The sequence below is a fragment of the Erpetoichthys calabaricus genome, chromosome 15 (assembly GCF_900747795.2).
Source record: "Erpetoichthys calabaricus chromosome 15, fErpCal1.3, whole genome shotgun sequence".
NCBI lineage: Eukaryota > Metazoa > Chordata > Cladistia > Polypteriformes > Polypteridae > Erpetoichthys > Erpetoichthys calabaricus.
Window position 1 is genome coordinate 35,760,824 of NC_041408.2, and position 24,867 is coordinate 35,785,690.

A 24,867-nucleotide genomic window follows, 5' to 3' on the forward strand; every position below is an offset into this window, starting at 1 on the left:
GGATGTGAGGAAGAAGAGCTTCCCCACTATAAATCAACTTGTATGTTGCTGAACTTGTGGACTCTGTGGTTGTTGTGTGTTGGGTTTGGGGAGCTGGTTTCCACTATATATACATATATATGTCAAATAATACAAAGAGTACACGACAATGAGGAAAATGAGCCTGGACTTAGCCAGACTCCAAGACCAGGCTGTTTCTAATGAGTCTGCACGCAGTTTGTGTGAGGAACTTTCAGATTTGGGTACAACTGCCGATCCTAATGTGATGTGGGAGACCTTCCGTGACAAGACCCTGAAGGTTGCTGAGGGTTGTGTTGGTGTTACCGGTATTCCCAGAACGAGGTGTTTCATCTCGCAGGGCACCCTGGATATCATCAAGAGGAGTCGCAGCGTATGGCTCAATGGCAATTCTGGTCTGTACTGGGAACTAAGAAGGATGGCTGTGAGGGCTCTGAGGGCAGATAAAGAGGCGTTTGTTAGAAGAATCTGTGAGCAAGTGACACACCATCTGTGGTCTGTGACACACCATCTGTGTGACCCACGTCCTGCTTACAGAGGAATCGAATCATTATGCACATCTGAATCTGTTCCTCGGAGAGTCACAGTCAGGGCAGCTGATGGAATGGTCCTTACGGATGACACTGCAGTTGTAACCCGCTGGGCTGGCTACTTTGAGCAGTTGTTCAAAGTTGATCCTCCGGCTAGGACGTTGGATATCTCTGGGTCCACGGTTCTTGAGGCTGATCCTCCAATTTGCTGTGAACCACCCAATCTCACTGAGATTGCATAGGTAGTGAACCAGCTGAGGAGGGGGAAAGGCTGCAGGGATCTGTGGTATCCGGGGTGAACTTCTCCAGGCTGGTGGTAAGGCTGTCCTCCTGGCATTACAAGCAATCTTTGCTTCCATTTGGGAGACTGGCATCATCCCAACTGACTGGAAAATGAGACTTGTTGTCCCTATCTGGAAAGGGAAGGGGGATCGCCTGGATTGCAGCAACTACAGGGGGATAACACTGCTCTCGGTGCCGGGTAAGGCCCTTGCTAGGGTCGTCCTCAATAGGATCCGTGATCACTTGCTCACCTACCAGCGACCGGAACAGTTTGGTTTTAAGCCTAAGACGTCTGCCATTGACCGCATCCTGGCACTGAGGGTTCTCATAGAGCGCAAACGCGAATATCAGCAGAGTTTCTTTGCAGTCTTTGTCAATTTTCGCAAGGCATTCGACTCAGTTGATTGAGCTGCCTTGTGGGACATCCTGAGGGTTCGCGGGATCCCCTCGAGGTTGCTGGATATCATGGCTGGCCTATACACTGGTACTGTGAGTGCTGTGCAGAGTGGAGGCAGGACCTCTGCGTTTTTCTCAGTTGATTCTGGGGTTCGTCAGGGGTGTGTTCTTGCTCCTACTCTGTTCAATGCTTGTATGGACTGGATGTTGGGCAAGGTCGTGGGGTCCAACGGCTGTGGGGCATCTGTTGGTGAAGAAAGATTTACAGATCTTGACTTTGCTGACAATGCTGTGATCTTCGCGGAGTCAATGGACACTCTGATCGGGGCACTTGAGAGACTGAGTGAGGAGTCTGAGTGTCTGGGCTTGTGAGTGTCCTGGATAAAAACCAAGATCCAGGCCTTTAATGACCTCTTGGGCACAGCCATCAGCAGTGTGTCCATTTGCAGAGAGAGTGTTGACCATGTTGAGAGGTTTACTTACCTTGGCAGTGACATTCATGTCTCTGGTGACTCTTCCTGTGAAGTCAGTAGACGGATTGGGAGAGCATTGGGGGTCATGAGGTCGCTGTAAAGGGGTGTGTGGCGCTCCCGATATCTATGCAAAAGGACGAAGGTCCAAGTCTTTAGAGTCCTGGTGCTTCCTGTCTTACTATATGGTTGTGAGACATGGACGTTATCCAGTGACCTGAGACAAAGACTGGACTCCTTTGGTACTGTGTCTCTCCGGAAAATCCTTGGGTACCGTTGGTTTGACTTTGTGTCGAATTAGCGGTTACTCATGGAGTCCCGAATGAGGCACATTACCTGCATTGTGAGGGAGCGTCAGTTACTGCACTATGGCCATGTGGCGCGTTTCCCCGAGGGTGATCCGGCTCATAGGATCCTCATTGTTGGGGACCTGAGTGGCTGGACCAGGCCAAGGTGTCGCCCACGTAACACCTGGCTGTGGCAGATAGAGGGTCATTTCTGGAGGGTAGGACTGGACCGTGTGTCTGCCTGGGGGGTTCCCAACAGGGATCCCGAGCTGTTTCGAAGTGTAGTGGGTGCGGCAACGCACTGTACCAGTGCATGCTCCCCAACTTGACTTGACTTGATTCATCCAAGCATTACTTTTCATATTGTTTGTCAGTTGTATGTTCAGCCTTCTATTTCTTTTTTGTTTGTCCCAGTCATAGCCAGACAATAAAGTTGTAACACTTAATCATGTGCAATTTAACTTAACACAAACAGCAATGTAATTTAGAGGCTATATAATTAAGTAATGCAATGAAATGAACATTTTAATTTTGCATTTGTTATCTGTAGTAGTTAAAGTAGAAACAAATAACAGCTAGTATCAAATTGTGGAAGCTTCATAAACAATTGCTGGGGGGGTATGTGCAGGCTCACTTCTAGCACTGGTTTTTAAACCATAAATGTATTGTAGTGATGTCTTAGTTGGCAGAAAAAAAGACACGGCAGTCTGAAATGTAAACAACAACGGGAAGAAGTTTTATGAAGGAATGAGGGTCAAAACAGTAAGGATCCATCTTATTAACCGAAGGTTGTAAACCGGATATGAACGCAGGGCGCTGGGCACATTGAGGCACACGCGCACTGCCGCCTGCCACAGAGCAAAAAAAGAAATGAGAGGATTCGAAGGTTGTATTACAGTACGGACGGAATCCCCACAGGTCCATGCTGTGACAACGTGTGCACCTACAACGCGCTTGCGAAAGGAGTCACGGCTCAAACCAACTGTGACAACGCGCAATGTCTTCACGCAGCGGCTTCCCACCGAGGCGCATATTGCGCTGTGGTGCTCGCCCCACAGTCAGACGCAGCGGCTTCCCAGAGTCAGTAGGTGGCCCCCAAACAACACAACCTGTTCAAATGTAGATCATATAACGGTCATTCAGTTTGACGCACGCCCCAGAGTCCAGAGTCAAACACAGCAGCATCCCAAAACGCTGTGGTGCCCGCCCCAGAGTCAAATGCAGCGACTTCCCAAACCGCGGCAGCTTCCCAGAGTCAGTAGGTGGCACCCAAATAGCACAACGTAATGCATCGTGGCGCCTGCCCCAGAATCAAACACAGCGCCTTCCCAAAACGCAGTGTCTTCCCAGACTCAGTACGTGGCGCCCAAACAACACAACCTGTGAGCCACACTTGCTCTAATCCACTGTGCCAGTAATACAGATCACATAACGGTCACAGACTCTAACCCAGCGGCTTCCCACACTCAGTGGCTGGCACACGAACACCACAACCTGTAAACTGAACTTGCTGTGCAAAACTCTGCCGGCAGTCTGTGTCAGCAAAGGCAATGGAATCACGTCTCCACAAAACGAGACCACTTTACTACAGATATGCTTATGTAGTTAGATGACATGTCCCCAGACACACCCACCCTCCATGATATGTCATCCATCCAGATATCGGACAGAACAGAAACTGATTGCCATTCTTGGATTTCAGATTCGCTAGCGAATCGCGGGCTTACTAGTTGCATAGAAGAGAACAGGTAAAAATAATCTTGTGCACAACAGTATATGTATATATCCACCTCTCTCTAATTTTGGTAGTGTGGGACATGTTAAGTCAGTTGCGCTGAACTGATGAAGTCTCTACCTGCTTATGTTAGACACTAGGAAATCACTTCTCCTGTATATCTTCCTCCTTCCTTGGCAGACCTACTCAAGCTTTATTGCTAAGCACGTCTTACCTGATCTTAGCTGGACCTTCTCCTTTTCTCTTCACAACACCTGCTACATATCATCCTGCCCAATGATTGAAGTAAAACCATACAGGATGTACCTGTGTTGTCAATGTCTTGTTCTCCTTTGTGATGCATTATAAATTTTACACAACTTTTTTTACAGAGTGTGTTTTTTTCAGTATATGATATTAAGGAGTGGGGAGTCTAAGTACAGGGGATGTGTCACCATTGGAGATCAAAGTGTGTGTATTTTATGATGATACTGAGGCACTAGTATATGAAATCGAGGAGCCTTTCAAGCCTTGATCACCTCTCTATTTCTTGAGCAGAACACTTTGTCTTTTTCACTTACTCCACCCTAATGCTAATGTAGCTGTTCTGCTGCTTTAACTGAGTGCATAATACCAAATTAATATCACAGTCTACCCTTTTTCAAATGGATGCCTCCAGTAGGATAATGGGGTGCATCACAAAGCGCACATATAAAGCAGATTAATATCTGATGGGAGAGAAAATAAACATGAGATATATATGCTCAAGTCAAAACCAGTAAATTAACCCAATCTTTTGTCAAAAAAAAAAACAAAAAACATAGTCAGAAACAAAGTTACTAATTTGTTTGCCTTAAACTATCAACCTAAAACACAGTTATTTTTTGTCTTTATTGATATTAATTAGTAACAAATAACATTCCATACAATCAAGTCAAATTTAACAAACCAAAATTCCATCCCCACCAAGAGAAAGAGAAGATACCCAACAACCAGAGCAAATCTTTAAAACCATCAAGGAAGGAAGAGTATCCTTTTCCAAGATATAGAAACTTATTCCAAAATGCTATTGATTAGATCCTGCCATACAAAGTTTTGAACAGATCCTCTAAGTCGGAATTTGTTTTTTTCCAGTTTCAAATAGTATAGAACATCAGTTACCCCTTGACTTAAAAGTTGGCGTGGGATTCTTTCAATTGAGCAAGGTAAGTCTATGTGTTAGTAGTGAGGTAAAGGCAATTACAATCAATTTGTCCTTCTCCCCTTTAAATCCATCTCAGAGTACACCAAACACAGCTGTTAATAGATTAGGAGTGATTGTGACACCAAAGCTGTCTGATAGGCATTCAAAGTGTTTTGTCCAAAATTATGTTAGTTTGGTGCACCCCTATACCATGTGGTCCAGTGAGGCTGGAGCTAGATTGCAATTTTCACAGGTTGAGTCTTGCCTTGGATATATTGTGGACAATTTTAAATGAGGTAAATGTGCTCAATAAAACATTATAAGTTGAATGACTGAGTGCTTTGTGTATATGGAGCCACAGTGTATTGTGTGCATAGCTGCCTTACTTCCACTACTTTTCAAAAATATTAAGTGAAAGATCCTTTCCCAAGGTAGAGACTTTAAAATGTTTTTATATGTTTTGTATATTGTAGAGATTCAACAGTGAAAATTAAAATTTAAATTGTTAGATATAAATTTAACCAATTGCATTATTATAATTCCATCCATCCATCCATCCTCTTCCGCTTATCAGAGATCGGGTTGCGGGGGCAGCAGCTTGAGCAGAGATGCCCAGACTTTCCTCTCCCTGGCCACTTCTACCAGCTCTTCCGGGGAAATCCTGAGGCGTTCCCAGGCTAGCTGAAAGACATAGTCCCTCCAGCATGTCCTGTGTCTTCCCCGGGGCCTCCTCCCAGTTAGATGTGCCTGGAATATCTCACCAGGGAGGCGTCCAGGAGGCATCCTGATCAGATGCCCGAGCCACCTCATCTGACTCCTCTTGAGGCGGAGGAGCAGTGGCTCTACTCTGAGCTCCTCCCAGATGACTGAGCTTCTCACCCATTCTTTAAGGGAAAGCCTAGACACCCTGTGGAGGAAATTAATTTCAGCTGCTTGTATTCGTGATCTCGTTCTTTCGGTCACTACCCACAGTTCATGACCATAGGTGAGGGTAGGAATGTAGATCAACCAGTAAATTGAGAGCCTTGCCTTACAGCTCAGCTCCTTTTCTCCACGACAGACCGATGCAGAGTCCGCATCACTGTGGACACCACACAGATCCGCCTGTCGATCTCCCGCTCCATTCTTCCATCACTCGTGAACAAGACCCCGAGATACTTGAACTCCTCCACTTGGGGCAGGATCTCGCTCCCAACCCTAAGAGGGCACTCCACCCTTTTCTGGCTGAGGACCATGGTCTTGGATTTGGACAAAATGCAAATCGCTTCTAAAAATGTAGGCGACTTCACATCCGTTGAAGCACTCATTTTAAATAATAAAACAGATTCCAGCACAATTGTATTGCTAGTCTACAGACCACCAGGATCATATTCATTGTTCTTGACTGAATTTGGCTACCTTTTATCTGATTTGGTTATAAATTATGATCTAGTAGTGCTGATGGGGGATTTTAATGTACACATTGACGTGGAAACTGACACTTTTAGAAAATGTTTTACTTATTTGTTAAATTCAATAGGATTTTGTCAGATTATCAAATGGTCCCACTCATAATAATAACCACACATTAGATTTCCTTATAAGTCACACAATCGAAATTCAAATTTTAAATATTACCCTGTTAAATTATTTGTGATCGCTGTTTAACACTAGAATTACCAGAGCCTACGAAAAAACTCGTAAATCCGTCCCACCTTAAATCGCGTCTTAAATCCGTTTGCACATCTCCGCCAGAGTCTTTTGTCATCTAAATGTGCTGATAAACAAAAGCTACTAGCAGCCAGCTATTTCATCCCCCCACCGACTTAGAATGAACTTCTCCTAGCTCTTGCCTTGATTTGCTTATCTGGGATTGAAGTGGAGTTTTAGAGTGGAAATAATTCTAGCGTTATTTGGAATACACGCATTTCATGTGTGTTCCATTTCTAGAGTAGTCTGTGCAAACACATTTTTAAAACAGAAACGTTTTTCATATTCTAATAGTAAATGACAAAATGTAGGCATAAACTATATAACGTATGAAGCCTGAAGTCCATATATCAAAGAAACACTTTCACAAAAGGTACAAATAAGAGCAAATAAGAGAACACGTGCGCTTTTAAAAAAAGCCGCGTTAGCATGCCACATTGACACTCTTATTATAACTGCCGCGGTGGCGTAATAGTATCAGTTCCTGATTGGGAATCAGAGGGTGGCGAGTTCAATCCCGCACGGCTCCACTTTGAGAAATGAACTGCTCTTATTCTTACAATTTTAGAATAACAACATAAATTTGATTTCAGTCTGTAACAGCCGGTGTAACTTATGATACTGGTAAAGGTTAGCTTTTTTTTTTTTTTTTTTTAATTCACTTTTCATTTTCGCAGTCGCATTCAGAATCAATCCATACAACCCCATCTGACATAAAGACGCGCTATAGGTCTGCAGTGTACCACGATGCATACTACCGCCCCCCCCCCCCCCCCCCCCCAAAAGGGTTCTGACACACAAACGCTGGCGAAGCTGCCTTCTTCGTATCTCACCATCACTTGAAATCAGCAGTTCTTAGCATTGCACCACGCAAGCTGTCGTATCAACCACCAACTGTAACTTGCTTTCTTTATTCTTCAGTTATAGTCTTGAATAAAAGTGCACTTTTATTTATATGAAACCAGCTGTGTCAGATGGGGTTGTATGGATTGATTCTGAATGCGACTGCGAGAATGAAAAGTGAATTAAAAAAAAAAAAAAAAAAAAAAGCTAACCTTTACCAGTATCATAAGTTACACATGCTGTTACAGACTGAAATCAAATTTATGTTGTTATTCTAAAATTGTAAGAATAAGAGCAATTCATTTCTCGAAGTGGAGCCGTGTGGGATCGAACTCGCCACCCTCTGATTCCCAATCAGGAACTGATACCATTACACCACCACAGCAGTTGTAATAAGAGTGTCAATGTGGCATGCTAACGCGGCTTTTTTTAAAAGCGCACGTGTTCTCTTATTTGTACCTTTTGTGAAAGTGTTTCTTTGATATATGGACTTCAGGCTTCATACGTTATATAGTTTATGCCTACATTTTGTCATTTACTATTAGAATATGAAAAACGTTTCTGTTTTAAAAATGTGTTTGCACAGACTACTCTAGAAACGGAACACACATGAAATGCGTGTATTCCAAATAACGCTAGAATTATTTCCACTCTAAAACTCCACTTCAATCCCAGATAATCAAATCAAGGCAAGAGCTAGGAGAAGTTCATTCTAAGTCGGTGGGGGGATGGAATGGCTGGCTGCTAGTAGCTTTTGTTTATCAGCACATTTAGATGACAAAAGACTCTGGCGGAGATGTGCAAACGGCTTTAAGACGCGATTTAAGGTGGGACGGATTTACGAGTTTTTTCGTAGGCTCTGGTAATTCTAGTGTTAATTACGTTTGATTTGGTTCTGCCCTTACCAATACACTCACAGATTAAAACAAAGACAGTATGACATCTAGATTGTAATTCTGCTTCAAAATATATAGATACTTTGACTAAGTCAAGTGTAATTGTGGAAAACTATTTAGATCAGTTAACATTAAATGTAAACATGAAAAACAATTTAGATCAGCTAACATCACATTATAATATGACCTTGAGAGATGCTCTGGATGCAGTGGCTCCCTTTAAAACATAAGTGATCAAAGCACATAGAATCTCACAGTGGTTTAATGAGAACACTTGAGCTCTTAAATCAGAGTGTTGAAAACTGGAGCGCAGATGGAGAACAACAAAGCTGCAGTTCTCTCATATTGCATGGTCATAGAGTGTTAAAAATATCAAAAAGCTCTCTCAGATTATTATTCTAAAATAATAGATAACAATAATAATAATTTTTGTGTACTGTTTAGAACAGTGGCTGCTTTAACAAATGGGAAATCATTGGGATCTACAGTGTAAAATATCAACAGACATTAGCACTACAGACTTTATGAACTTTTTTAATGAGAAAATTAAAAATATAAGGTCCCAGATCTCAGCATCAGAGCAAACTGCATACTAGCTTGGCAGGGCCTGTCTGACGTTGCATTCAACACTTTACAAATTTTAATCCTGTAACAGAGCAGGAAGTCTTAACTTTAATTCCTATAATGAAACCCAATACTTGTTCAATAGATCCAGTACCAACAAACTAGTAAAAAGTGCAATTGATGTTCTTGCAGCGCCTATTCTTAACATTATTAATAGTTCATTATTGCATGGCACAGTACTTGATGCACTACAAGTGTCAGTCATCAAACCATTACTTAAAAAGTCAGACCTACACCCACACACACTTAATAACTCTAGACTCATTTCAATTTACCCTTTCTCTGTAAAATACTTGAAAAAGTATTCGCCAATCAGCTTTAGTCACACCTTATGCATCACAATTTATTTGAGAAATTCCAGTCTGGATTCCACACTGGTTATAGTACAGACACTGCACTAACGCGAGTTGTAAATGACATTCTGATATTCTCTGATGAAGGAAACTCCACTGTAAATATGTTAAGACTTAAGTGCAGCGTTTGACACCATTGACCATTTAATTTTACCAAACCAATTCCAGTACGTACAGAAATGTGCTGACAGTACTCCATCATTATACACAGAAGTGAGATATGTTGTCCCGCAGGGCTGAGTACTGGGACCTTTACTGCTTTCACTTTACATGCTCCCACTGGAATCTATCATTAGAAAACATAATGTTAAGTTTCACTTGTACCCAGTTGTACATTTCTTTTAGATCACATGAAGTTTATCCAATGTTGTCTTTAATTAGATATGTGAGTGAATTAAAGGAGTGGATGGATGAGAACTACTTGTCTTTAAACATAGATTAAACAGAGATGTTAATTATTGAAGGGAATAATGCTGATCACAACTATATTTTGTTATCATTTAACTCTGGAGGAATCACCATTAATTTCATTGAATCAGCCCACAATCTTGGTGTAATCTTTAACTCTAGCATGTCATTTAAAGCACACATTACAAAATTGTCCAAAACGTATTTCTTCCATCTTAAACATGTTGGACAATTAAGGCATTTTCTATATATTCAGGATATTGAGAAATTAATTCATGCATTTATTTCTAGTAGGATTGTCTCCTGCAAATCACTGGATGTTCAAATTGTTCTTTATATGGCTTTCACTTAATCCAAAATGCTGATGCAAGAATCATTACAAAAACAAGAAAATACCAACACATAAATCCAGTTCTTAAATCTTTTCACTGGCTCCCAGTTAAGTTTAGGGCAGATTTCAAAATCGTACTTTTAACATATAAAGCCTTAAATGGCCAAGGTCCAGCTTACTTATTTGGACTTATCATTACTTACGAACCAGAACTCACATTAAGATCTTAAGATGCCAGTCTGATTATGATTTCAAGGATTAATAACAGTGGGAGGTCAAGCTTTTATTTATGGGGCCCCTAAACTGTAGAATGGTCAGCCTGCTACTATAAGAGATACCTCCTTCAAATCCCAGCTGAAGATTCACTACTTCAGTTTAGCATACCCAGACTAGACCTGCTGATTAACTATGCAAACTGCATCTATGTTAATAATAATTCATTACATTTATATAGCGCTTTTCTCAGTACTCAAAGCGCTATCCACACAGGGAGGAACTGGGAAGCAAACCCACAATCTTCCACAGTCTCCTTACTGCAAAGCAGCAGCACTACGACTGCGCCACCTGTGAGGACTATGTTGTTAGTCATTAGCACTCAAACATAACTAAAATGATAGTTATAATTTGTTATCAACCCTAACCTATAATGTTTCTCTTCTCGGTACTCAAGTGTGGCACTTGGTGCCACTGCCCTACCACCAAGTTGTTTGCCTGCCTAAGGAAAAGTCATCTCTGATGGAGGAGCGCTGGAATCGTCGCGTAGATGGGTCGTTTCATCAGATTGGCTGGCCCAGCACTTACTCCGCTGTGGAATGGCCACTGGGGGGAGGCAGCTTGATGGCCAAGGTCTCCAGGGATCTACTGCAGAATTTTGCTCTGTACTTGTAAGATTACTATTGTACTATTGTATTGTATAGAGGATTACATGTGTTCTGCATATTGTATTGTATTTACCCCCTGTTCTTACACCCACTGCACTTCCAGCCTACCTGGAAAGGGGTCTCTCTTTGAATTGCTTTTCCCAAGGTTTCTTCCTCTTTTTTCCCTTCAAGGGTTTTTTTCTGAGTGTTTTTTCTTGTCTTCTTGCGCTCATGTGTGTCATTTATGATAATCTACTAGCTTTCTTTGCACTCATTGTCTATAATAACTCAAAAGCTTGATGCTGAAAACCACTGATCAAAAAAGGCTGTATTTGAAATGCCTTATAGAGCAGCTTGGGGTGTTGATCATGAGTGAAAAACATCTCATCTTACTTTTCAGGTGTTTGCATTTTATTGACAACAACTTACTTGTCACTTTGCAAAGTAGTGGGAAATTCATTTTCAAAAGAAAATCTCTGTATGTTACATACCTGAACAAATTGTTGTTGTTGACACATCACATAGTTATCATATACAAACTGTACTTCATACAATTCCTCAGTTGGCTCTCTCTACTGAACAACAGTACAGTTTATTGGTGGCTGGACAAAAGTGCCTAGAATTTGCAAACTGGTGAAAAACTAAATCTGCTGATGCATTTTTATTTTATTTTTTAAATGTGTTTTATCTAATTTTATTTTTCCTTTTATTTTTTAGTTTTACCTTAACATCTGAAAAAACATAATACCATGAAAATTACTAGGATACAGAATAATTTTAAAGTATTTTTCCTTTGCTTCCTCTCTCCTTCTCTTTCACTCTCAAAAGAAACAGTTGAAGGATCAGACTCTCTGTTTTTAATATTTGACATGGTATACCATACTTAGATTGCTATCAAGTATAATTGTAAGCTTTGGCATTACATGCTCTGACAATGTCTGTTTTGATCGATCATAATCTCAGATACTCTTTCTGTGTTTTTGCTGTTATCTATTCATATATTGCATAGTTTTTATTGTACTACTTACTGTTCAGGTTTAGGCAACTCTTAAGCTTTGACACTGCATTATATGTTTTTTTTTGTTTCCCTCAGAATACTTAAGTGGGATCAAAATAACAGTTCAAGCCCAGGGGCCCCCCACCTTCCTAAGTCCATCACTGATTACTATTTTGTACTAGATAGGTGAGCTTAACAATATAGACAATGCATAAGAATCCATTCATGTTTTCCTAAATTGACTCTGGAAACTGTAGTTTTTTTTTTTTTTTTTTTTGGTGCTGTACATTTAAAGGCAAGCAAATGAAAACCTGGAATATTTAGTCACTCAGCACACCACTATAAATATGTTTATATGGATGTGCAAAAATCAAACTCCTCTTAGGTAATAGACTATGAAAACATCCTTCAAAGAAGGTGGCTGAATGCCTAATATAAAAATCAAAGCTGAGCATGCCAGCCAAATGCTTTATTTAGTTTTATACCTGAAACCTAACTTCTCCAAATCTGTTAAGGCTACTATCATATAACCTTAATTAAACTGATTTCTGCATGATGGGTTATTAAAGCATCATTGTATTCTTATAGTCAGCCAGCATCAGTCTTAAATTAAGTCTTAAATAAAGTCATATCTGGATCATTTTGTTGAAAGCTTATCAAAAGTTTATCAAAAAACATAGTGTATGCAATTTGAGTGAGTGTAGTTTTATAAAAACAATTACATAATAAACTAAAATGGTCAATAAAATAAGGCTTATTTTAAACATTTGGTTATGTTTGAGGTCAGTCTAACCTTTCCCAAACTTGACATCAAAAAAAGTCTAATGCTACTCTCTTTGCAAAAAAATGCTTTTTTTTTAAGAGTGGCAATAACAAGCTAACATCCACTAAGTATACTGTAACTAAAGTAAGGATATGGCCATTTCAATTTACTTTATTTTGATATAGTGATCTTCATTGAATGCATGCTCAGGGCACTGTAACAGTTTCCTGTGAGCACTTTCTTGGACAATGACTGACTTACTGACTTTGTATGAAAGTGATGCTTTGGTTATTTTGACCCCAGAAACTCTGCATATATGCAAAATCACAATGACATATTTGCTGGTGTTTTTGATCTTAATACACATTTCCATTTCTTTCAATTTCAAAGATAACTGGACAAAGACCTTAACAAGAAAATATTGAGAAGCACCCTTATTGTATTTTTTCCATGAAAATGTGTCCCATGATAAAGATGCCTCCTTTTGTATCTCAGCTGCTAGGAGAAGTCATAGTTATGTACAAAAATAGTAAATACTAATCTCCCTATCCCTACATTGAAGATGGACTGCAACAGACAGTCACATAAGCAAAATGGGCAAAGGATTTTCATAGAGCAGCTGGATCTTAACCTGTTCAAATCATACATTGAAAGAAGACAATGAGTTCTAAGCACATTAGCAATTTGTGAAAGATATTCAGTATACATAACCACTCTGATTGCAGTTCCTGAAAAAAAAGTTTATAGAGACAGATCTATTCCTGAAAGAGCCAAAAATTACAAATAAAATGCTAGCTATACACAAGCAGGGAATGAATTTTCACTCTGTGTACATCATATGCTCATTAATTTGTGTTTGAGCTTAATCATGTTTTATTCATTGTCCTTTTTGTTCATTATTTTCTGTATATATTTAAAACATATATAAATCTTTTACAATAATGCAAAATATTGCATGTATTTTTCTCAACACCAAAAACCCATATTTGCACTTTTGGCAAAAATAGCATATTATAACATGCTGTAGATAAGAATGGTCACAATCAGTATGTGACATTCAAGTAGAAATCAAGTGAAGAAGGGAAAACATTAAGTACATTATACATTTGCATTTACAAATACAAACATTCCAAATACTGAGCTCTCTTTGTCCCCTAATATTAAAAATATTATTTATATTAATATAAGGGAGGGCTGGGGTATGGTTGCACATCTGTTAATGCTGCTCAGTCATGACTCCAGAAGACTGAGATTGAGTGATGGACTAAGTGGCATTAGTCTATTGTCTCTGAGACTGTGTAAGTTTGGTACAACTTAAAATTGGCTTAGCATGAGTAAGTGTGAGTATGTGAAGGTGTATTCCTTGTGATGCACTGGCACCTCACTATGCTGTGCACTTATGCTGTCCACTTGAGGGTTCCAGGGCAAGTTCTAGCTGCTGGAATTCCAAATACTATTAAGCATTCAGAAAATGAATAGGTAAATGAATAATAGGCAGAATAAAGCATCTATCCAGTCTCTGATCCATTTCATAAGCTCAGGGATGTGGAGAGCTGGTAACTATCCCAGCAATATTAGTTATTCACGCCCACCATGGACTACTTTAAAAATGTCAGTTAAACTAGCCTGATGTTTTTGGAATGTGGAAGGGAACTCAAAGTACTCAGAAGAAAATCCATGCAGACAAAGACAGAATCAAACTGTAAACTGTAAACTGTAAAGGCAGCAGCGCTAAATACTTCATCAGTATGACACCTTTATGAGTAAAACCATTGTACTTAACATACCGTCTTTATCTAAGCCTGACGCTTCTTGTGCTAGGATCATTTAGCCAGTTAACGACAGTATATGCTCTTGAACAGTGTAAATAAATGTACTTTCATACTTGTAGTTAATGTAGTTGCTCATTCTTTCTGAAGCTAAGGTGGACCACATTCAGAAGTGTTTACAGTTTTACATTTCAGAAGTCATTTGTACCAAAAACTGTATGGATGAAAGTAAAATTACAAAACCTATGAAATCTTTAAATAAGATATGATTTCAAGCAAATGCTAAAGTAAGAATATTATATTAAGAAGCAAATTTCACTATAAGGGTAATTAAAAATTATTTTTATGACATGTGATTCTGCAGTAAAGTGTATGATGTGTACCTGAGTTTATTTCATCAAGTTTCCACATCAGCAGCTGTAGGAATATACACATACACAGAATTAATGACTGCTCAAATTTACTCCAAATGCTGTTTAAAAAATAATATTTCTGCACCACTGAACATAAGCATATTAGTCTGGTTAACTTTTCATAATGGTATCTTATTACATAGAGATTAAGTTTATTTTTTTAATGCAGCAGGTATAGAAAAGGTACAAAATTCAACATATTCATCTTAGTCTCATAGGAATTAGTTCCAGCCTCTCTGTGGCCCTGTATTAGAATAAGAGTCTTGTCAAATAAATGAACGGATGACTGTATTTTTCGAAAATCACAGATCTCACAAGTGAAAAGATCATAATGTTGCAGAGGCAGATTTCCTGTTGATACACCTGTAAATAAATAATAAACAATTTGGTTTAAATGATTAAATACATGTATTTCTTTATGCACAAAATATTTTCATCTGCAAAAAATCTGATTTTACCTGTGCTTTTATGAAACTACAATATTACTACAAATGCTGAATTGAACTAGTACAGTAAATGTATCTAATTTATGTATCTGTAATGACTCTTTTTAATAACATTTGCCTCTATATACATTTTGTTCATACAGATTTAATCAAATTAAAATATTTGTTTCAATTAGGTAGAACAATAATGACCATATTTCTTACAATGCAAAAAAGCAAGCAATTCTATCCTGAAAGCATACTTTTGCATAATGCAGTACTGTATATGATCTTCACCTGTACAGTAAGATACAGTAATCTTGATAATGCAAAATGAACAAAATATATTGCTTTCATGCTTTTGTTAGGAAGGCAAGCATAACAAAAATGTTTTAAGAAATAGAAACAAAAAATCTGCTTAGTTTTCATATGGATAGTATTGACTTACTTTCTGTCACCCAATCCCACCTTTCACCCCTTTCACCAACCAGAACTACAAAAAGCTTCTCCAATTCCTTCTGATACCTTGAAGAGTCAGTCATTAGAAGGTAGCAGAGCCTGTGCTGAGTCCTTGCAGGAAATAAATTTCTTCACACCCGTATATAAAACCCTCCTTCTCTCCCTTCACTTCTCTTCTCAGGTACAGATCAATTAACAGTCTCCTAGGGAAGTGTGAGACTTGTCCCTGCACTTTATGATTGGCCCACACGTGACATTGCTTCTCACTTCAAAACCAATACATCAGAGTAGTTGCTTTCACTTTTCACCTTTGGGCTACATCAATGTAGTACAGACAACAAATGTGGAGAGTATCTGAGAAATGGAATCACACTAATCCTCCGATTTTTCACACAACTCTAATTCCATTAGCACACCTGAAATAATATCTTCAGTGACAAATTGTCCCTTGTTTCACTTGATTTTTTTAAGCTCAGAAGTAAGGATGATAACAGCTACAACTGATTTCCACACTTGTCAAGAGAACTTATACATTTAAATACTGTCACTAATATACTATACTCATGAACAATTTCAACTCTGGATATTAAAGTAAAATAAAGTGGAATTAAATCTGTATACAGTATGCAAGGTTGAGATTTATGCAGCATTGTACTATATACCTTTTGATTTTATCATATATGCCAAAAATTGTCTTATCAATTGTGGAACCCATCCTTTGAATTGTATAAGCAAAATATGCACACCCAATATACAATGGAAAATTATCTAAAACAATTGCTTTTATAAAGATGATAAAAGTAAGGGTTTCATAACAGTCATATATTGTGCATTATTATCACAGCAATAAAACTAAACACAAGCACATGCCAGGCTCATATTTTTGACTGAATAAAATTTTAATTTCAAAAAAATCTAAATTAATTACGCATTATTCTAAGAAAATAGTATGAAATAAAGGCTTGGGTAAAAAAGATGTTCCTATTTTTTTATGATGAGGTACTGATTTTTTTTTTTTTTTTTATTTCTTGAAAGACAAGTCTATGTATAGCAAATATACTGAAAAGATGCGCGGCATGTTAGTCAGACGATCTAGTAAGAATGTCACTGTACATGTAATAAATGTACTACTACTGATACTACTACCGTTATACATCTATCCCTATACAACATTTCGGTGTTAAACGCCTTCATTTTTAACTCTTCAATAATGAATTTATAAGTTATAGTGAGTAAGTTCAGTTATAGTTGGTAAAAGTTAATTCTTTGCTCAATTGTATCTATAGTCCTAATTCTGAAAACGTCAGTGTACATATATACTTGTAACAACTGATTTAAAAAGAGTGAATATTTTCATCATGATGTATTCAGATTCAACTATAGTTTTATGCTGCTTTTAAAAATAAAACAGTGTAAAAGGAACTAAATTCATCATCAAATCAGTCCAAATAAAGAGGACGGTAAAAGATCGTATTACTACTACTACTACCACTACTACTACTACTACTACTACTACTAATAATAATAATAATAATAATAATAATAATAACTCTATATACACATTTCAACATCGCGACTTAGTAAACGCGTATTACATTTTATTCTCCTTACTAATCGGGCAACAAAGAAGTAAGAATGAAATGGAAAAGGAATATTCGTGCATAAAAGTAGGGCAAACATGTTGCTTTGGCGTTAAAGGGTGGCCTCCATGTACCCACTTAATTAATATTTTTGTCGAATTAAAATCATTTTCATATATTCTTCTTTTTATTCCTAAAATACTACATTATTTCCATATTTATATCAAGCAATTAAAAAAACAGGAAAACCAAAATACGTTGTTTTTGATATCAGACAATCGTGAAATTAAATCATAATGGCTTATCTCTATTTCATCAACTCTGATTAAATCGGCATTATAAAATATTCATAAATGTTACGAATAGATTCTGACGTTTTTGGTTAGTAGTTCTGATACAGGATATTTTACTGAAAATGCAATATACATATATATCAATAGGAGACGTGCATCTAAATAGAGGCATTAAAAAAACACTACATATACTATGTAAAAGCAGGTTATCACCTTGTTCACGCTTACACGTGTATAAAATGTTAAAAGTGCCGCTGTTTGGATGAGAGGGAGGAATGCTTGTTAACTTCGTAAAAATGTGTAAAATAACTCTGGCAAGCATTCGCAGTTTGGGAATGTTATGTTAGGAACTGTGTTGTTGTTACCTTCTGATCATCTGAGAAAAAATGGAACATGATTGGGGGGTTAAATCGATTAAAGCAAAAAATTACCGCTTAAAACGTACAAAGTTAAAAAAAAATATATATTGCGCCCGCTGTTTCTTGTGTGGCCAGTAGGCGGCGCAAAATAATAAGTCATGATGCATTTAAATGCTACGGGTTGAAAAATGTACTTTTATCAATTTAGCAGTACGTATTATATTTAGGACTGGATTAGATACTAGTACATTTGCAACTAATTAAATAGTTGACTCACATATCAATTCTCCCTAAAATCTTTACAAAAAAAGTTCTTAGCCATTGGCATAATAATTTTGTAGAGTGCTCTTAAGCTTATTACAAATGACAAAAATGTGTTAATCATTCAAGTGAACAATACTAAATATTATAAAGAACGTATCCCGCTCATTATACATTTTGGCGTCGTTTTTTTTTAGCTGAAGTTAATCCTTATCATGATCAATCAAAAAAGTAAAGAATAGAAAAACAACAACAAAAAACCCCCACTTTTTTCATAATTCCTTGTTTCTTATTCAACTATTTTTTACTAAAAAGACATGTCTATAACACATATAAGCATATGCGTATATCCTGGATTGCTAAGAATGCGTGTATGTTATTGACACGCGACTATTATTTTATAATTACAGGTAAATATCCTGACAAAGTAATGTATTATTGTTTGCCGAAAAAATATGTAATCATCTTATACAAATGATTTGTGAATTAGGAGTCAAATAGTGTTTTGTTAATTTTGAAACCACATCCCTGTGCATCCAAAGAAAACAGGTATTGCACTGTAATTTATAATCTAAACTATTTAAAGCACTGGACGGACAACATTACAAAGCACTGAACTGTGTCTAAACTGAAAGACGCATTAAAATTGATACTGTGAGATCAAAAACATGACTGTGTACAGATTACTTTCACTTCGTATATAGACTGGTAGCTGATGGTGCGTGTTATCTTAATTGCTTAAGACGTTAACAGTTTCGTCGTATAGCAAAAGACTGCTTACAATACAGATTTTAATTGGGATTTCTTAATTACTTTATTACGTTAGTTTAGCTGACGGATATGACTTTCTCCTATCAGGCTCCAATAAGTATGACAGGTTTGTTTGTAAACCGTAAAATCCTTATCAATACGCAGATTACAGCACCTTATAACAGATAATACTTTCAAATCTCAATGTAAACTTATTGGGAATGCAACACTGTGCAATTCTAAAGGTTTCTGCTAAAAATAAATATTAAGCTTGGTTTGATTACATTGGTTATACTTCGTGAAGAACTGGTAACACTAGCAAAACTAAACGTGTTACTAGTTTGCCGGTCATGTGATTTCTGATGAGAAACAATAGTGTGAACAACTATCGACAATTTTAAACCATTATTATCAAGACTATGTAACTGTTACTTTTGCGAATACAAAGATATTTAGATTAACCTATTTTAAAATATATTGCCAAATTTGAGCATTTACACTGTATTGCCTTTTTGAAAACGTTTCCAAACCAATTTTCAGTGAAGAAATATCTCTTTACTACAGTCACTCTGTACATAAAGTCACTGAGCTATAAGAAGCCATCAATTAAGTGCTAACAATCAAGGACGCACTGACTTTAAGCCGAGAAGATACTTCCAACTCTGTGAGCGCTCTCTCTCTCTCTTTCCCTCACAACATAACGTTGCATTTATATACATAGTTTTCAGAAACATTTTTCTTTCGGCAAAAATACGGATTCCTTCGACTCCCTCTATCATGTGGCAAAAGTATCATAGTTTTAATTGAATTTAAAAATTAAAATTCCAGGCAATGAAGAACACCATGTATTCAAAGTGATGTATTATCGCTATGCAATGACTGATACTGAAAGAAACAGACATATGAAGTAACTGCATTAAAATTACATACTTTTACTAGTATAAAACTACATACATTAAAGCATTAATAAAGCCATAAAAGTAACTTATAATGACTACATTTATTTATGTGACCGTCTTGTTTTGAGGATGCCAGTGTTTAAATAATCAGTTATTGAAATCTGTATTTCAAATTTTTTTTATTTCACGTACTGAAATGAGTTAATCAGTATTAGTACATAAAAATACGTTTTACTGTTAAATTTATGCTGTATTATGACATAAAGCCATATCCATTAAATTGCTATTTTTCATATATATTAACACGCTATCGACACCATTTTTCTTTGCAGCGTGCCTTGAAGAAAACATTTCCTCACTCAGGCATATTGGTAATAATAAAACTAGTAATTTACTAATTTCCTGGGAACTTATTTTTTGACTCCTCCCCACAGATTACAACTTTGGTTGATCGATCATTTGACAATTGATAATTTCGGTAACCAATGAGGGTGGTATATCCTACAGTATTTTTCCATTGGACACGACCAGCAAACTCTGAGAGCCTTCTGCGACTTTGGATCAGCTCATTTTCTTTCTGCAGGAGGGGTGACAGTTATGATGGCAGGAATGAAACTGCCAATGCAGGTACATTTCAGGTTACTGTAATAGTAACGATTTGATTATTAATTAAAAACTTAAGGCAAAGCATCATTGATATAAAGGTCAGAATAAGAAGTGTAAAAAGTGCACACTAAGTTCAGAATTATCCAAGTGAATGTATCAACGTTAAAGCTTGAAACAGTTATAGGAAATTCCAAAATTTAAAATACACTCCAGAACAGCAAGAAAACATAAATAGTTGATTTAGGTTTGAAAAATTGTAAATGTAAAATGTACACCTCAATTAGATTACATTAACAACATATGAGTAATATCATTGTATTATAATAATGATATCTAGGATGCTGAACTTTTAGACTTACGTATTGGCCCATGTTCTTTCAAGCGAGTGGAGAAATGGATAACTACTCACCAAAATATGAATCACAGGCTGTCAGCATACAGTATTCTTAACGCATCTTCGCACAGCTAAATGAGTATATTATAACACGCATTATACGCCGTCTGTAAGTACTGTCAATTCTCGTACTGTAGACCAGCTGTCCCTCCTTTCTCTGCGAATAATACACCGAAGTCAATGAAATAAGGCATAATCGTGTGTATTTATTAAATGCAGATGATATTTTGGTTTGCAGGAGAGCGCGCGCATACTCATACTCGGTAAAATCACTGAACACTACTTCTCTCTCTCTCTCTCCCTAGCTCTCTCTCTCTCTCTCTACATCGTCCAGGCTCACGCTCGTCCCTCCCTCCTCCTGTCCCCCCCTTTCTGCATGAGCCAGTTGATACAGCCCAGTTTCATTGTGTACGACGCGACCTGTTATGGCCACCACTACTTCCGGGTTCCCGCATTCTGGTCCAAATCCACATCTCTGCGTCAGTTCAACACACACACATTGTACACACACTGGAGCTAGCAGCTAGCAGCATCGATCGTGGCTCCTTTAAGACAAACTCAGCCACAAATAACACCCCACCTCCTCTTGATTACATTTAGAGTCTATTGCATAGAAAAATCTGCTCAAGATCCGAGGCTGATGAAAGGAAAATTGAAAGCTAGATTTTTTCTTTGTGCATTTTGACTATTAACAGTTTAAGGTATCCAGACCTGTGGAAACATTCGGTGGATCATCATTCATTCACTACCTTGACAAGCTCGCCTTTGATTGACAGCTGGAGTGGCAAAAAGCCATGAGACTTGCTAGTTTTGTTTGAGGGGCACTTTTACTGATTTGGGGAAGAAGATTTGTTCTTTCCCTGTTGCTGTTCTGGGAAAAGGAGAAGACGGAGCAATTTAATAATTTGTATGAGTTCTTACCTTAACCTGAATCTGACTTAAAAATCTGGACCGGTCGTCCGATTAAAAGGGATCGTACAGGATTAAAAATAGTATTTGGAGTTTGCGAGTTTATTTCTCTTCACGCTGGCCTCCTAGGAGATACATTAGAAGTTGTAGGAAGAAGAAGGAGTGAGGCAGGCCGATGGCGCAAAGGGTACGTATATTAAACTATCTAAAACAGGATAAATTCTTGAAGTAGTTAAAGTCACAGTTTATTGACATTCCAGCACATGACAACAGTGCCATTTTACAGAAAGTTATTTAAGAGTTTTATAACACAGTTCGACTCTCAATGGACCGAAAAGGTCATAACAAATGTACTATATTTGAATATATATTTTTTTAGAAGTTTAGAGGCCCTGTACACGTCATGTGACCATTTAATATAGTCGTTTGTTTAGATTTATTTAAATACCTGAACATCACAGTTTCCACCAGATTTACATGTCTAGTGGAGATTTATATCTAAACTTAAACTTCGAGTCCATGTTAACGTACACATATCAATAAATAAGACGAGATCACGTTTAAAATGTAACTATATTTAATGTTTTAAAATTGATGACATGTTAATTCTAGTGATTGCAGACCTTAACATACAAACACGCACCTAAGAAGCTACTAGGGCACATTCGGGATTTTGGATAGACACATTACTATATCCTAATTGTACTGAATAATGAACTTAATCCTGCAGTTCTCATTACCTAACAAATACCAAGATTTCAAAACTATGTATTATTACAAAATAAATTTCGGCTTGATTAAGAAAGTACATTTAGTACATGCATACCTAACATTGTAAAAAAATATTTGTCATTATTGCTTAAACACTTAAGAATTAGAATTGTTTTTTAAAGATTGTGTTAAGTTTGGTAGATTGACATATTCAGTACAATCCCAGGCCAGTTTTATATAATAAAGATATATAAAGGGTAATGTAACTTTTCCAATTAAATAGGTGATCAAGTCTATATTACCTGTTTAATTTTAAACAATTTTGCAAAAACTAACAGTACACTCTCATATGGTGTGCAAAAATGACACCGTGTTTTTCATTAACGGCCAAGGGAAGATTCACTTGACTGGGGTCAGCTAATTAAAACATTTCCATAGGCTACCACTTAACAAAACATCATACATTACAGAATATTGTTCAAATCCAGTTTAATTTAATTAACATGCTTTAAACAAAAATAACTACTGATTTTTTTCCATTTTTATTTTGTAATTGTTGGCCTGTTTAGTCTGTGTATAGATAAAGAACTATTACAGAGATCAAACTGCACTGTAGCATTTTGTAAATATAACTAGTTAACAAAATGATGAAATACAAAATTTACTGCAACAAATTCCCATTGCTTGCAACTTCCTGACGTGGCTTTAATGTAAGTTTGTTATGTACCTTCATTTGTAGTCTGCTGCTGAGCCTTCGATTCAAAATGTTCATGAAGAGATTTTTCTTTATCTTCCCAAACATTCTAATTGATTGCGTTTTTTGTTATACAGTACGACGATTTAGCTCATTATGGTGGGATGGACGGAGTAGGAATCCCGACCACCATGTATGGGGACCCCCATGCCAGGACTATGCAGCCTGTCCACCACCTGAATCACGCTCCTCAGCTCCATGCTCACCAGTACCCGCACACAGCCCACACCAACGCTATGCCTCCCAGTATGGGATCCTCTGTCAACGACGCTTTAAAAAGAGATAAAGATGCCATATACGGGTAGGTGTAGCTGTCATCTGTTTTAACATTTTATTAGTAAGGATGTACAATGCTTGTGTTATTTATTATATTTTCATGCAACTGCCGTAAAACGGTTTGGTAAGGGACAAAAAAGTGTACCATAACTTTGCAGAAACATTTTAGAGTTAAAAGAAGCTGCCGACAGAATCTTATACTTACAATAAGAACGAGACCGTGCTTTTATGATTCTAGGCTGTATTGCTATTGAACAAAACAGTTTTGAAGTGGAGAAACAAGTTCTGATATCTTGAAATTTCGACTAAAGTTTTTTTCACTCATGTGATTTAGAAGTTCGATCTTATTAGTATGAAATCTACGACAAAAGATGAAAAAAATGACAATACTTTTTTATCTATTTTACATTTGTATTATTACCACGACGACTACTACTCAAGTTATTCACATCAGCCACTACTTTTCAATGGTGTGTCCTTTCTGTTTGCAAGACTCCTGTCCAAGGAGTGAATCGTCTTGCTTTTAGATAGTTTAAACACAGGAATTTTATTTTTGTTTTCCATGCTGAATACAGTTTGGAAGTAGCTTGTTCATCATTATATTTTAAAATAGCTCGTGTTTTAATGCACAGTTAATAGTTAAAGACAGCGGGTAATAAATCCTACGTTCTAAATTAGTTACTGCATGATTGTGTTGATAAGGACAACTACGATATTGATAGGAATACCAGTGGAGGCATCAAACCCAAACGTTACATAGATACAGTATAGCAAATTGGTCTTAAATGTAACAAAAGAGTCAGAAAGAACAAATTATGGCTATTTTGATGCATTTGCTTTGAGTATGCTTGTTTTTGTGCATTCCTTTTGCTACTAACATATAGTTTGCTTTAAAAAATTAAATATATTCTTGATCATTTTATATTATGACAAGATTATTCAATAGGTTTTTATTTGTTATTGGTTTATAGTATTTCTATGAGAAAAATTCTTAAATGTTTCTGTTCATGAATAGATCAAAATGTTATCTTTCGGTTCTCTCGTACACGCTTTCAAGCACAAGTGAAAGATTTCTGTTACTGATTAGAGGTTTCTCATAAACATTTTATTTTACATATTCAGCCATCCCACGATACCACTTTGTCTATTGTTGTATTGTGAGAGTGACCTTAAATGTAAATGGGCTCGCAGAATATGACTTTAAAATGGGCTATGAGAAGAGTAGAAGCAGACAGAGGGCTACAGATTGAGTAAACTTTTTCTGCTTTATGTCCCCATTATGCAAGGACTTCTAACAAATGAAAACTTGGACTATGAATGCGGACTGCAATTGTTTTACCTCTGAGCCTTTTTATAGAATGCAGT

The 24,867-nt window shown here is 37.1% G+C and overlaps 1 protein-coding gene and 1 long non-coding RNA gene across 3 annotated transcripts in view; one reads left to right on the plus strand and one right to left on the minus strand.

Annotated features, from left to right (window-relative positions):
• Positions 1 to 14,937: 14,937 nt before the first annotated feature.
• Positions 14,938 to 21,277, minus strand: LOC114665802 (uncharacterized). Its single transcript, XR_003718464.2, has 2 exons — positions 20,868 to 21,277; positions 14,938 to 15,189 (listed from the first exon to the last, which is right to left on the minus strand). It is a non-coding gene; the product is annotated as an uncharacterized LOC114665802 (long non-coding RNA).
• A 16-nt stretch (positions 21,278 to 21,293) lies between these two features.
• meis1b (Meis homeobox 1 b) overlaps positions 21,294 to 24,867 on the plus strand; it is a 175,835-nt gene continuing 172,261 nt past the window's right edge. The window contains exons 1-2 of one of the 2 annotated variants that reach the window (XM_051919340.1): positions 21,294 to 21,948; positions 23,304 to 23,527. In XM_051919340.1, the coding sequence (XP_051775300.1) occupies positions 21,937 to 21,948; positions 23,304 to 23,527 (236 nt within the window). In that variant the 5' untranslated portion in view covers positions 21,294 to 21,936. The remainder of the gene's footprint in view (positions 21,949 to 23,303; positions 23,528 to 24,867) is intronic. The other variant, XM_051919341.1, reaches the window with a different exon arrangement.